The sequence below is a fragment of the Blennius ocellaris genome, assembly GCF_963422515.1.
Source record: "Blennius ocellaris genome assembly, chromosome: 8".
In the NCBI taxonomy this organism is placed as follows: domain Eukaryota; kingdom Metazoa; phylum Chordata; class Actinopteri; order Blenniiformes; family Blenniidae; genus Blennius; species Blennius ocellaris.
In genome coordinates this window covers 10,468,031-10,480,817 of record NC_137657.1, presented here as the reverse complement: position 1 = coordinate 10,480,817, position 12,787 = coordinate 10,468,031, and the positions used below count along the sequence as shown (strand labels likewise).

Sequence of the window (12,787 nt, the reverse complement as noted above, 5' to 3'; positions counted from 1 at the left end):
ACTCACTAATGACCCTGTCCAGCATGTATGGAAGAAACTGCTTCCCACATAATGTGACTTCGCAGTGCACCGCTGTACTGCCGTCACTCCAAACAAAATTAGCTGCACTTAAGGCAGATGTTCAATTTCAACAAAAACGTATAACAATGGATTAAAATGATTCTGTGAAAAGTCTTTTTTATTTGCCAACAATGACTGTAATAACAAAGAGCAAGAAGTTAACTGGAAATAATTAGAAAATTCGAGCACCGTTTCTAATGTGGTTGTCTGGCTGCTTTCAACGGGTGAGTGTATTTAAAAAGGATCGAGTTGGGTGGGGTGCACAGGATTGTATTACACAATGCCACAATTGTCCCTGAAGGGGTCCGACTTGGTTTTGTCTGCCTTCCCTGTCTCTCTTCACGCTTCCTGCTCTTTTCCATTCTTTGACCTTTTTAAAAACCCCACAAAACAGAAAGTCCATCCCCTCACATAATGTGTTTAGTGTCAATGAGTGACAATGGCTTCTTTGCTGCACCATGAGTGTGTATGTGGGAGGCGCAACAGGTGATCACTGAGAGTTCCCACAGTTTTGCCTCGGGCCGTTTGCTGTCATCAGGCGGCTCCACCTGCGTGTTTGCGCTCCTTCACAGAACTCTCCCGACATGCACACAGCGAGGTGAAATGAAATCCTCAGGAGACAAACTGAACTCAAACAGCTGGGGGGCTGTCAAATGTTCCATGTTATGTTTATTGTCTTTTCAGCACAGCAGCAGCAGACTGTCCCAAGCAGGGGACAGTTCCGCTGTAGGACGTGTGTACAGAAACGAGGAGCACAAACATGAATTTCTCATGGCATAGATGGGAAATCGATTTCACAAGATGCACGTCCCACATGTCTTTCCTTCCTTCCTTCCTTCCTCTTTCAAATTTCTGGATGATCTAAAGGGAAGCAGGTTTGGTAGAACTACTGTGTACACATCATTCAATCACACATGCTTGAATATCAGTGTAACTGATGGAAAGAGGACGAGGTAACCATAAATCCTGAATAAACTATATATTGATATTGGCCATAAAGCACTTCAGGCTCCTGAGATTCACTTGGTAAGCTGAGAGCTTGTGACTTGAGTCCTCTCGAGAATGCAAACCTGTGGTTAAATTACAGAGAAGTGGGACTTCTCCGAGTTCAGGCGAGTTCAAAACAAAAGGCAAGATGAAACTGACATAACTGCAACATGGCGACATACCCAGACGGGGCACACACAGGAGGAAAGCACGGGGCTGATGAAGGGTGAGATGTCACATTTACGTAAGTGAAGCCTGACAAGAATCAGACTCGGACAAACTCACAGTGTAACATATTCAAATATACTGCTAATATATTCATTACTGTTTCTCTTTTATTGATTAGCAGTGCATTTATATTTGGCATTATGTAAACATCGTAAAGTTTTACTACTGACTTCTTCATGCACTAAAGCTTCCAATACAATCACTGTGTACTGTATCAAATGTATATAAAAGTAAAATGTGATAGAACCTATCAACACAGAAATGCATAATACTCATTCTCATCACTTTCACATTCGTACGCACATGTTCACTCTTCACAGAAAAGCTTAAGGAAAAGATTTAGCTCAGTTTCTATGACATTCTTCTCTAGTTTGGCTATCAAATATATCATAATGATTATATTACAACAGGTTATAAAATCTCTATAAAGCTTTTAAAATACACATTGTGCAATATAAGTCAAAAATGCTATTTTTGGCCAAAGCCACAACAAATTTGGTATAAAATACAATAATTTCTGTTCTAAAGTTATAAATAACACATCTAAAAGACTAAAAAAAAAAAAAAAAAAATCTAACAAGTCTTTGACATATAGCAAACTGTCATATGAACTTTGTATATGTGTGATCCTACAGCAGGGTCAGATCCAGATACTGCCCCCCGGGCTTGGCCATGAGAGCGGGGAGGGACATGAGAGGAGTGTCACCTGCACTGGACTGACCAATCAGACTGCTGCTCAGGAGAGACTCTGTCGGACCCTGAAGGGAGGGGAGGTGATGAGGGGTGAGAAAAGAGAGACAGATGGAGGAGTGTTATCGTAGTACAACCGTGAGAGAGAGACAGAGAGACAGAGAGAGAGACAGAGAGAGGAGCCCTTGCACCAGCACCAGATGTTACCCATCACCTTCTGAACCTCCTGAAGGTTAGACTTGTTATTACCCATCTATTACACGCTATTATGCGACAACAGCATCAATTGACCGTGGTCTAAACTCGCCCCCTTAGTGGCTTCCTTGTGTGAATCTTTACATGGCACCACGTTGATGTCAATAGACTCTCGTCGATTGAGCAGTTCACTTTTTGCCAGCTGAACACTTCATCCTCCAGCTCAGTGACCCATCCTCTCAATTCAGTTCAAACTACACACAATATCCATGACACCAATAGCTCAGGAGCCAATTAGTCGTGACAAATCATATTAGGACTGTTCTGTGGCTTTTAATGAGCGATTAATGAGAAAGTGAGAGTGTGAATCACACCTTCTGAAAGCCAGTGATTCAGTCACTAATAACGGTGATTCAGTTCAGTCGGCTCCTTACGGAGGATTATTCACTGAAGATTAGTTTGCTCTTGTATTGAACTCCTCCATGGACTGATGGAGTCGACATTATTATTCAGGCTCTCAGATGGTAAATACTCACTGATATACAGCTCCTAGGATAATAGAGGATAATATAGGGAATTTCACTCAATGGTTCCCAACCTGGGTTTTTTTTCCTGATCTGATGTCAAATACAACCATGAAAAGAAGATACTTTCCAAACTCTAGAGCAGAATGCTTTTATTTTGAAGGCTTCTGTTTGAGCATGTTGCCGAGACTGGGTGTGTCTGCTTGTGTTTGGCTTCAATGCAACGCTTTAACAAATCAGAGATGTGATAAGGAGATCAAAGCCTTTCCTAGAGGCGATGTAATGGGTTTCCCAAAATAAACACCATCATTTCAGCTCACGTCGAAGCAGATAAACACATTTTGTGTACGGTTGTGTCTCTGTTTTAACTGAAAGGGAAAAAATCAAACATGATCCGATTTTTATTTTTCAGATGAAATGAAGCCGCAACAGTTCGTTATTGGGCAGGGATTTCACACTGTTTTACATATTTACTATCAGAATGAGGGCAGTTTAGTGAACGGTCAGTTGAGTCTTATTGCCGTCAGCGTACACGACGAACATCTTCAGATTCAAAGCCATTCAAAACCAAACCCACAGACATACTAAAGTCCCAGGAAAACTCCTCTAATCACAGCTGCTGCTGGTACCGCAAAGAGATAACAAATTAAACATCTCCCAATTCTATACAGAGAATGTTACTGAGACTTTGTCGCCCCCAGTGACCAGTCATAATGCAAGGCGTAGCTATAAGACCCCTTCGCTCAGCCAGCAGCCATTTCTTACCTGCCACCTGCCTCAGACACCTTAAAAACACACCCATTCTTTGGGCTGTGTAAACATTGTCCTGGCCTGGTCTTGAGCGTGCACAGGCCCGTGGGGGTGCATGAGAGCATCCTCAGGCGCGTACTGTTTCATGAGGAAGGGGGGGGTGGGGGGGTGTGGGGAATAGCAAAGAGAGGAGGGGGCTCAGACACATGCAAGCATTGATGCTAACCGAAATGGCAAGCAGCTCTCTGAAATCCAGGACCAGCGTTAAAGTGGAGGTTAAAAAAAATGTGTTCTCACGCCCAAGTTGATCTCCAGATGTCATAAAACTGGACTTTTTAATCACTAATCTTATTCATAACACTCTTCGCTGTCTTGAAGATTAAAACACACAAAAAAAAAGAAAAGAAGAAGACTTGAACTCGTCCAGTTCAAGTTGAAGCAGGCAGCAGAGCATGTGTGACAGAACAGGGAGAGTAGACAGGATAAACTTGTTTGATAGCCTTTAGGCAAACACAGTAGATGCCTCACAATACACACCCATAATAAAAGGGGACTCTAATACAACACTTGGATCATAACGAGGCATATTTCAGCTCTCGGAGGGACACAACATTTGCATGAACGGGAGCAAAATGAGTGAGATTTTTTCAGCTTCTTCTTACCTGGTATCCCTGCATGGCGCTCATGATGTCCTTAACGCCATTGCTGTTGTAGGTCAGACTCGGCATGCGTACCAAACCTCCCGGTGAAGAGAGGGAGGAGGGGGAGGGGTAGAAGCCTAAGGTGTTGGGTGAGCCGGGTGGGCTGCGGGAAATAAAAAAAAAAAAACAACAAAAAAAACAAAAGAGAGTAAGCAAACAATGACCGTGTGTGTGAGAAGAGCGTTTATTCCTCTATACTTTCAAAATAACAAAGTGTTTTTGGAGAACCTGTGAAACTGGGAGAAACTCTGGGTGTTGTCTTTAAGTGACCTGCTTTGTTAATGACACACACGACCAGGAAGAAACCAAGGTCACCTAATGTTTACCGAGTTCTCCGATAACACAGCAAAGCTTTCTGTTATTCATCAGCCTTCCCCTGGCCTTTCTCCCCGGCTCAGACGTTTTCCTCTTTCGGTTTGAAATCAGCTTTTGCCGTTTAATAAAAAAAAAAAAAAAGAAAAGAATTTGGCTATAAGGTTCTGGCTTTATTTGATGGATGTCAACACTTGAAATAGCTGCACTTTTAAGCTTCGACATACAAAGTAAAAAAAAAGTGTGTACAAATGTGTCATCACTCTTACACAGACGCAGGTTACAATATTGATTAGTCTGCAAACAGAGTGATCATAAAATCAAACATGGATGCAATACTTATTGGGTTTCTTATTCACTGGCTCAGCGGCACACGGGCCAAGAGTAAAACCCAAGCAGCTTCAGATTAGATGGAGGAAGCCACAGTCTGGTATTGACTCTAGAATTGAAGTTGCGAAACGTGAGATCATCACTTAAACACTTCTCACATAGGACTATATCACCATCATAACAAACAAAAAAAAAGCTTAAACAGATAACACCAGCATAAGTTCCACTCGTAAGGCGATCATCTTTCATTATCACGAGAATGATGAATTATAATACACCTATGTTGTTGGATACCATCATACCTTGGGTAGTAGGCAGTGTAGTTCATGTATATCTGAGCCGAGGCGGGGTAGTAGGGATGTCCTGGTGGCAGAGGGCGAGGGGCCAGCAGGACCTGACCGAAGGGGGGATAAAGAGCAGCAGCAGCCTCTGTAGGTAGGATAGCTGGCGCAGGGGCGAAGGAGTAGGATGGAGGAGACAAACCTGGCGAGGAAAAGAGGGAGACGTAATGTTTAAAAAAAAAAAAAAAAAAAAGAAGAAGCAAATAGAGGCAAAAGTACACGGGGTGATGATAGTGAAGCCTGGCCATTGTTTGTTTCAAGGAAAGCTGCTCATGCAATCTTGCAAACAATGACCATCTATTTCCAGCGCTCAGCTTTTGACAAAAGTATGAAATGATGAGAAGTGAAAGTGACTTACTGAGCAGTATCACTGGTGTTGCGGTCATTACAAACAAGCCCAATCAACCCTGTAGCATTGTACCTTCACATATGCATGGAAGTAATTTCAACTTTGTGTGTGTAAAAAGAAATTGGTCATCTTTTGCATTTCTAAATCATAAACACAAAACATTGTTTTAGTACGTCACCCCAATCCCCACATATCTTGCCTTGGCTCCCTGTGCCGTCGCCTTTTCACTCATGTGACTTAAACGTCTGTCAAACAATTTGTGAACAGAATCACTTTTAGTGTCGTCTTCTCAGGTCACATTTCGTGAAGGACGACAGGCACATGGAGCAAAAGCACATCTACGCACGAGCGTGTAGCTCTGCCCACCTTTCGCAGGTCCTGATTGGACATTAGACACACACGCCAGAGGTGTGCTGGACTATTGAGGTTAAATCCCACAACCACAGCTGCATATCTGATCAAATTAGACAATTGAAAGCAAATGTAAATTTTTTTTTTTTTTTTTTTTTTTAAACAAGCTGGAATTATACACGTCTTGCTTATACATTTCCAATCCTATCAAATTGCAGTAAAATCACTGAGCAGTGGTGGGGGAGTAAAATTAAGAATGAGTTGCAGACATGCCACTGAAGAACCAAACCAAAGATTTCAATCAGAATGGGCGCACAAAGGTGAAGATCAAAAGGACGGTTAAACGTGAGGTTTCTCACAACATGCAGTTGGATCATTTAATCACACTAAATTACCAAAGAGTACCACACACACTCGCACTAAAGCGACAAACTCTCACACACACAGTTGTGAATCCGTTGGGTTAAAAACACGTGTCCCTCATCCTCCCACAGTTCTAGATTGGAGAAAACCCAGCGACCCTGCCTCCCACGGCAGGGGCCCACCTACCCGGCAGTCCCGAAGCAACCCCAGCTCCCAGCAGCACTTACGTCTGGACTTACATGGCGGCGGGCTGAGCCCCGTCCCACTCCTGCTCCTGGTGTGTGCGTGTGTGTGCATGTGTGAAAGCGAGCCTCCCATCAGCACAAGGCCCATCTCCTCGGCGCTGCAGGGAAACACCTCCACGTAGCGGCTATTTGGCCCGCGCTGGGTGGTCATGATGTGCTTGTGCAGCCGCTGCGAGGCCTGGAGGGCTCGCTCTGCCGACGTCATCTGGATGAAGCAGTCGCCAGACGGACGACCCTGGCGGAAGAAAAAAAAAAAAAAAAAGAGAAGCCCAGTCGGAAAACATTCATGCAACGTTTTCAAATTTGTGTCAGAACATATTTGAGTCAATGGGTGTGTCAGTGTGGGTAGTGCATGTACCTGCTGGTTTAGGACCATGTGCACACCATGTGGTCTGATATCATGTGTAAACTCGCCCAGGAAGGTAAGGATGTCCTCGATGCTTGCCGTGTACGGCAGCCCCCGCAGCCTCAGGCAGTCTCTTATCCCGCCAGGAGAGGGCAGGAGAGACATTGTGGGCAACATTGCCATCAGGGGAGCAGGGGCCACAGGAATCAGAGGGGCTGATGAGTACCGGTTCAACACCTAAAAAAAGAAAACATGCGGCAACAGGTTCATATTAGATCCTCTTCCCGAAACAGCGACTATCAAGACAGGCAGTCAGGCAGTTTGACAAACTCAAATTATACATTTAAAAGTCTACAACAAATGATATCATCGCTTGTCTCAAGCACGTAAAAACAGAGTAAGTCCACACTGCGATAAAGTGTGTCGCAATGTCAGACAGGAGTTGGCCGGTTGCCAACAGGACACCGGCATGTTTGCGTTTCTGAAGAGGGCCAATAAAACGACTCTTACGGGCACAAGGAAAGGTCTCTGCATAGATACGTACATGGGCCATAAACCTACCAGCCCAGAAAGATAAGACAATTAGCCAGCATGCATTCATCTCAACAGACCGACAGAGCGGAGGACAGACAGGCATCAAGAGAGATACAAAACAGAAGAGAAGTATGCAAACATAGTCAACCTTGTTTGTCAGGTCCCAACCCATAACGCCTTGCTTCAGTAAATCTAACAATTAACAGCGTAGACAAACCCCCCCCCCTCACATTGTCACCCTCTGCTGTATGCGCAAACAAACGTAGACGTCTTAAAGCCCCTCTGTCTATCCTCAACAGGCAAAACAACAATGCGCAATTCCAAAAAGAGGCAGATCAGAGCTTTAAAAAAAAAAAAAAGAGCACACACATCTGTGCATTTAGCTCACGTACACACTGTAATATGAAGTGCGTCCATATCCCCGCACGACCACACCCTGGACATACCTGTTGTACCTCTGCCGCGGTGCTTTTAAACAGCTCAATGTATCTCTTCCCCAGGATTTCCTTGTGCTTCTTCAGGGCGCACTGGGCATGTTCCTCGCAGGCGAACAGCACGAACGCGTCTCCAGTGGGACGTCCGTCTGGGTAGCGCACGAACAGGATGCCATCCTTTCCCCCGCTGACGGGACACGTCTCCTTAAGTTCGTCCTCCGGCGAGAAGAAGAAGAGCACCTGCTCGTGCGTGGCGGTGAAAGGCAGGCCCCGCATCCTGATGATGATCTGGTCCTCGCGGGAGAGGAACACTGCCACCTCGTTGGACGTACCTGGAAAAAAAAAAAAAGGACACACAGAACAGATAGACGTTGAGCCTCAAGAACATAAATATACATCTTTGTGACGCTTCTCGCGGCAGCCGCCTGATGGTTTTGGAGTGTTTTCTCTTCCTGTAATGAAAACGAAGCTCAACTTGACGACTGCGAGCGGCAGCCTGAACCTTTCAGGCCGCGGTGATAAATAATGAGGTCACTTCTGTGGCCCGGCAGGTCGTCATCGTGTGAGTAAAGTCCTAAACATTCAAACGAAGTGATTCAGTGATGACTTCTGCCGTGGTGACAAAATGACAAAACTCGCCGCACTCATTAAAAGCCACGGCACTGTAAATAAAAACAAACGACAGATATTTGATGAGTCGTGCTTGTTAACATCATCAAGTTTTCCACAAACGGTGACAAGTGGAGCAGAAAACTTACTTTTGGAGTGGACATATTTGTTTAAAAGTTGTTGTAGTTCCAACAAACAAAAGTTAAAAAGCAGGGCATTTATTTTTTTCCCCCATTTACACTTTAAAAACAATCAACTTGAAGTGTTTTCATGAAAGGAAATCCATCAATGCAGCACCGTCAAGAATGCTCAGAACCAAATATAAATACAAAATAACAAAACAAAATCAAAATGTGCATGTTTGATGAAGTACATTTAAAATGAGTTTACTGTTCCTCACCTCCTGCTATCTTCAAGAAGTCCTCCCCTGTTGCTTTATAAACCTGTCGTAAGAGGAAAGCAAGGCGCTTTACGTCAGCTGGGATGAACGAGGGGGTACAGACATGCGTGCTTAAGCTTTCTGGATTCGACGGTTGTGACGGGTCACCTCTATGTATCTGTTGCCCATGTGGTGTTTGTGTCTCTGTAGCGCCAGGTCTCTGTGCTCTTCGCTGACAAAACGAACAAGAGCTTCTCCGTTCCTCCTCCCCTGAGCGTTGAGACACAGCGCCGCCCCCCCTCTGCACGACACAGTGCAACAAGCGTTACAGCCCACCTCCGGTGGACAACGGCTTCCAGAAACGTCCACGCCGGTACCCGCTGGAAATGACGTGATCTTAGCGTGTCATTGACGTACTTGGCGATGTTGAGGCCTCTGAAGAACCGGGCGATGTCCTGGTCAGAAGACTGCCACGGCAACCCTCTGGCTCTGATCACCGTGTTGTCGCACACTTTCTCCATCTTACTGCTGAAAACCCACAAACGCAAAATCGACACTCTTAGGAAGCGGCGCAGCGGGAGCCCAAGTCGAGATTCATTTTTGGAGGGGGAGAATAAAGAGAAATGTTTTATTTCAAATTAATGCTGCTCACCATGTGCCGCTCTCAAACTTCTCATTAACTCTTTCTGCATTAGAAAGACTGTGGTCTGTGATGGAGGGGGGAGAATGACAGGAATTCAGAATTGCACAAAAAGCCCTTCAAAATCACTGCATATGAAGTAAACTCTTAGATCATATCCATGACTTGTAACTTGACATTCTCATTGTGAGGCGAGTTGTTCAAACCACTACACCACCATGTGGGGAACAGGAACTGATTTTGATAAGCAATTTAATTAAAAAAATGCAACTAACTCTTCTCTCTCTTGTATTTGAAGTTCGCCAATGACAGGATCATCATGAAATCAAAGCTATTTACTACTGCGAAGCATAATTTAGGTTTAAACAGAGATCAAAACACATTAAAAAAAAACAAAAACAAAAACGGATAATAATCCCTTTGCTGGAATTTTAAAAAAAGATAAAATATTTGAGATCTTTGATCATTGTTTTTCAGAACCTATCCTGATTGATTCATTTTCTTCCATCGTTAATCTCCTAAATAATCCCCATTTGATGTTTTGTCCGTCTCTATGCAACGGAGCAGCAATCCTATATATCCAATACTAATGTGTCACAGTGAATCTCACACACGGTACTCACTAAATGGCTCAGAAAGCAGTGCGAGGACCACACTGCCCATTTGCTGCACCTGCTGCACGGCTACTTCCGCGGGCATGGTGGCTGATGGATCCAGTGTGGCTGAGGAATCCCACACGGTGGGCACGTCAGCGGGTATACTAAGGGCTGGGGTTCGAGAGATAGTTAAGAAAATCGTAGGAATCAAGCAAAAGTGTTGTCACTTGATCTATGGACGCGTGTGGAAAAGGTCCCAATTGTGAGAGAGGGCGGCGAGCAACAAGGCGAGGAGCCCACGGAGATATTAGTCTTCCTGTTGCAGTGGGTGTGTGGGGTTTGCACTGTCGGCTGAACACACACACTCTTTCACAGGGGACTTTGTAAGGTGCACCCATTCATTCCTTATTTGCATTTCAAAACTTCTCACCCTGCAGCCGACAACCTGTGGTTTATAAACATTTATTGTGTGTCTTGTGCCTATGTCAAAGTGATGTGAAAAGAGAGAGAGAGAGAAAAAAAGAACAACACCGAAGATATATAACAACACACTTAGTTAAGGAAAGGATACACTCTGCCATGGTGTACACATTCAGAGTCTTGAGGTCAGATGTCGGGAAGTGCTGCTTGAACTCCTTTTGCAGGTCATAGAAAGAGTAGAAACAGTCTGGGACCAGTACATTCTAGAAAGAGAAGAAAATTAATAGGATATGATCAGAACAAGTGGCTCATCAACAGCTGTTATTTTTACAGCTCTCACAACAATGTTTGCTTAAGCCCGCTGAGCAGGCCCTGCCGTCTTTGTGAGTCTTGTTTTGATAAACGTTCTCAGGGCACATGGAAGTATTATCGTCTCCATTGTGCGCCAGCTCCTTGATGGCCACAAGTATGTGCATGGGCGTGTTGCGATTAGACAGGTTTGTATGAAACGTCTTCCTCCCCTGTAGATTGACTTTCGCCGCAACGTTAAAATTCGGCTGGAAGCGCGGCGTCGACGCCACCGCCATCTCTTTTGTGGTCGGCGTGGGCTCCAGCAGTCCAGCCGGGGAACACCCGCCCTGGCTGCGAGGTGATCCCTCTCCCAGCGCGCTCACCTTGCTCGCGGCCTCGGGGTGAATCACTTGACGGATGTGAAGCTGCCCGTCCGTGCACAAGCACAACGACGTGCCTGCACCCGCGCTGTTCACCTCGTTTGTAAGTTGTAAATGAAACTGTAAAAAAGGAACAAAAAAAAAAAAAAAGACATCAAAGATTCCCAAAACTGACAGTGATATGAGTGAAAATGTGCGTATACAATGACTGCGGACGGGTTGTTACCAGATTTAACGCCGTCTCAAGACTTATGGCTGTGGAGCAACAGTCTGCTCCGGAGCCAGTCTTCTCCTCCACGCTCTCCTCCACCACATCCTCCTCCTGTTCTTCCGCCGCGTCTGAAAGTTCAGGCTTAATGAGGAGCTCATTCACCTTGCCCAACTGGTTTTGAGAAGAAAACAAGTCAGTCTGGAAACCATTAAGAAACATCATACAAGTTCACAACATGTGAATAACATGGTCATACAGAACAATCGCATTGTAGCACCCAAGTAGGAGACTGTTTGAATATTAAGATACTATATTTTCGTTATAGTTGTATTATGTTATTTTTTAAACTCACAGGGATTAATTAAAATGTGTGTATAGAGAGAGAAGGGAGCTATATTAACTCACCTGGCTCATGACATCATTAATAATGCATTTCTATTTCATTTGTATAGTCTAGTCCAGCCATCTTGTGGTTTCTTTAAGTACATTTTTTAATTAAAGGAAGCCAAAAAACAAAAAACAAAAAACAACCACAAAACAAACCATAATTAATAGAGTTTTTTACCTTTTTGTTCTTTAAATCCACGAGCTGCCAGACTAACTGCACGAGCTCCTTCTCATCGGACCCCAGCAGCTCTCCACTCGCGCCAGATGTGGCGGTGAAAAGCACCACCAGGTAATCTACCTGCGCCGTCATCTGAACACAAGCAGCTCGAAACGCGCTCGAAACTACACTAAAGTCCACAGGAACTGCGGGCACGAGGAAGAAGGAGCCGCGAGCGGGGAGGCGGCCAGGTAGAAAACACCTTTACTACGACACCTGATCGCAAAGGAGAGCTGCGTAAATCCCAAAGTTTCGTCGCGGAGGTGAGATTTTTTGGTTTTTGTTTTTTTTTACGTGAAGCCTCCCGCAGTCACCATCGCGGAGTAATGGCTGAACGCCCCCAGTTTTTGTAGTGAATTCACCTGTGTGACCACGTGACTCCCACCTGCTCCCTCCCTCTTTCAGGTAGTTGAAAGACGTGGCATAGCACGAGCCATCAGTCGTATTAAATACGTTATGGGTTTGTTCTCCACCAATGACTTTTAATGTGCACATCTCCGTGGCCTTCTGTGCAATTAACAAACTTTTTTTTTTAAATTTCAGTGAAGACAAATATGAATTTGCTAATTGTCTTGAAAGTGTAAATGAAATGGTATGTAGATTTTTTTGATTATTTTTAATAACAATATCACTGATTATATATTTTTCTGTTACTGTTATTGTTGTTTTTGTTTTACATATTATCATTATTATTATTCATATTCTTTTGATACACCTCTTTTCATTTGGCTGCTGTAATAACTTAAATGTCCTCATTGTAGGAAATATATAAGATTATCTATCGCTTTATCTATATTTTACCATAAAGGCAAGGCAAATTTACTGATACAGCGCCATTCAGATACAAGTTAATTCACAGTGCTTCACAATGTAATAAATGAAATACATTAAAACAAGGCGATTGAGAATCGTAATTC

At 44.1% G+C, this 12,787-nt stretch overlaps 1 protein-coding gene across 3 annotated transcripts; it reads right to left on the bottom strand.

Annotated features, from left to right (window-relative positions):
* Window positions 1-708: 708 nt before the first annotated feature.
* esrp1 (epithelial splicing regulatory protein 1) lies at window positions 709-12,174 on the bottom strand. Of its 3 annotated transcripts, XM_080501072.1 has the most exons (16): window positions 11,832-12,174; window positions 11,282-11,437; window positions 11,059-11,175; window positions 10,536-10,647; window positions 9,992-10,135; window positions 9,381-9,435; window positions 9,146-9,256; window positions 8,897-9,029; window positions 8,750-8,792; window positions 7,753-8,072; window positions 6,785-7,009; window positions 6,409-6,661; window positions 5,080-5,260; window positions 4,097-4,238; window positions 3,450-3,572; window positions 1,895-2,033 (listed from the first exon to the last, which is right to left on the bottom strand). In XM_080501072.1, exons 1-15 carry the CDS (start codon window positions 11,961-11,963, stop codon window positions 3,471-3,473), a joined length of 2,226 nt encoding a protein of 741 aa, XP_080357198.1. In that variant the 5' UTR covers window positions 11,964-12,174; the 3' UTR covers window positions 1,895-2,033; window positions 3,450-3,470. The 3 variants fall into 3 exon arrangements, with proteins under 3 accessions (XP_080357196.1, XP_080357197.1, XP_080357198.1); XM_080501070.1 differs by lacking the exon at window positions 3,450-3,572 and having other exon boundaries at window positions 709-2,033; XM_080501071.1 differs by lacking the exon at window positions 3,450-3,572 and having other exon boundaries at window positions 709-2,033; window positions 6,421-6,661.
* Between the last annotated feature and the right edge of the window lie 613 nt (window positions 12,175-12,787).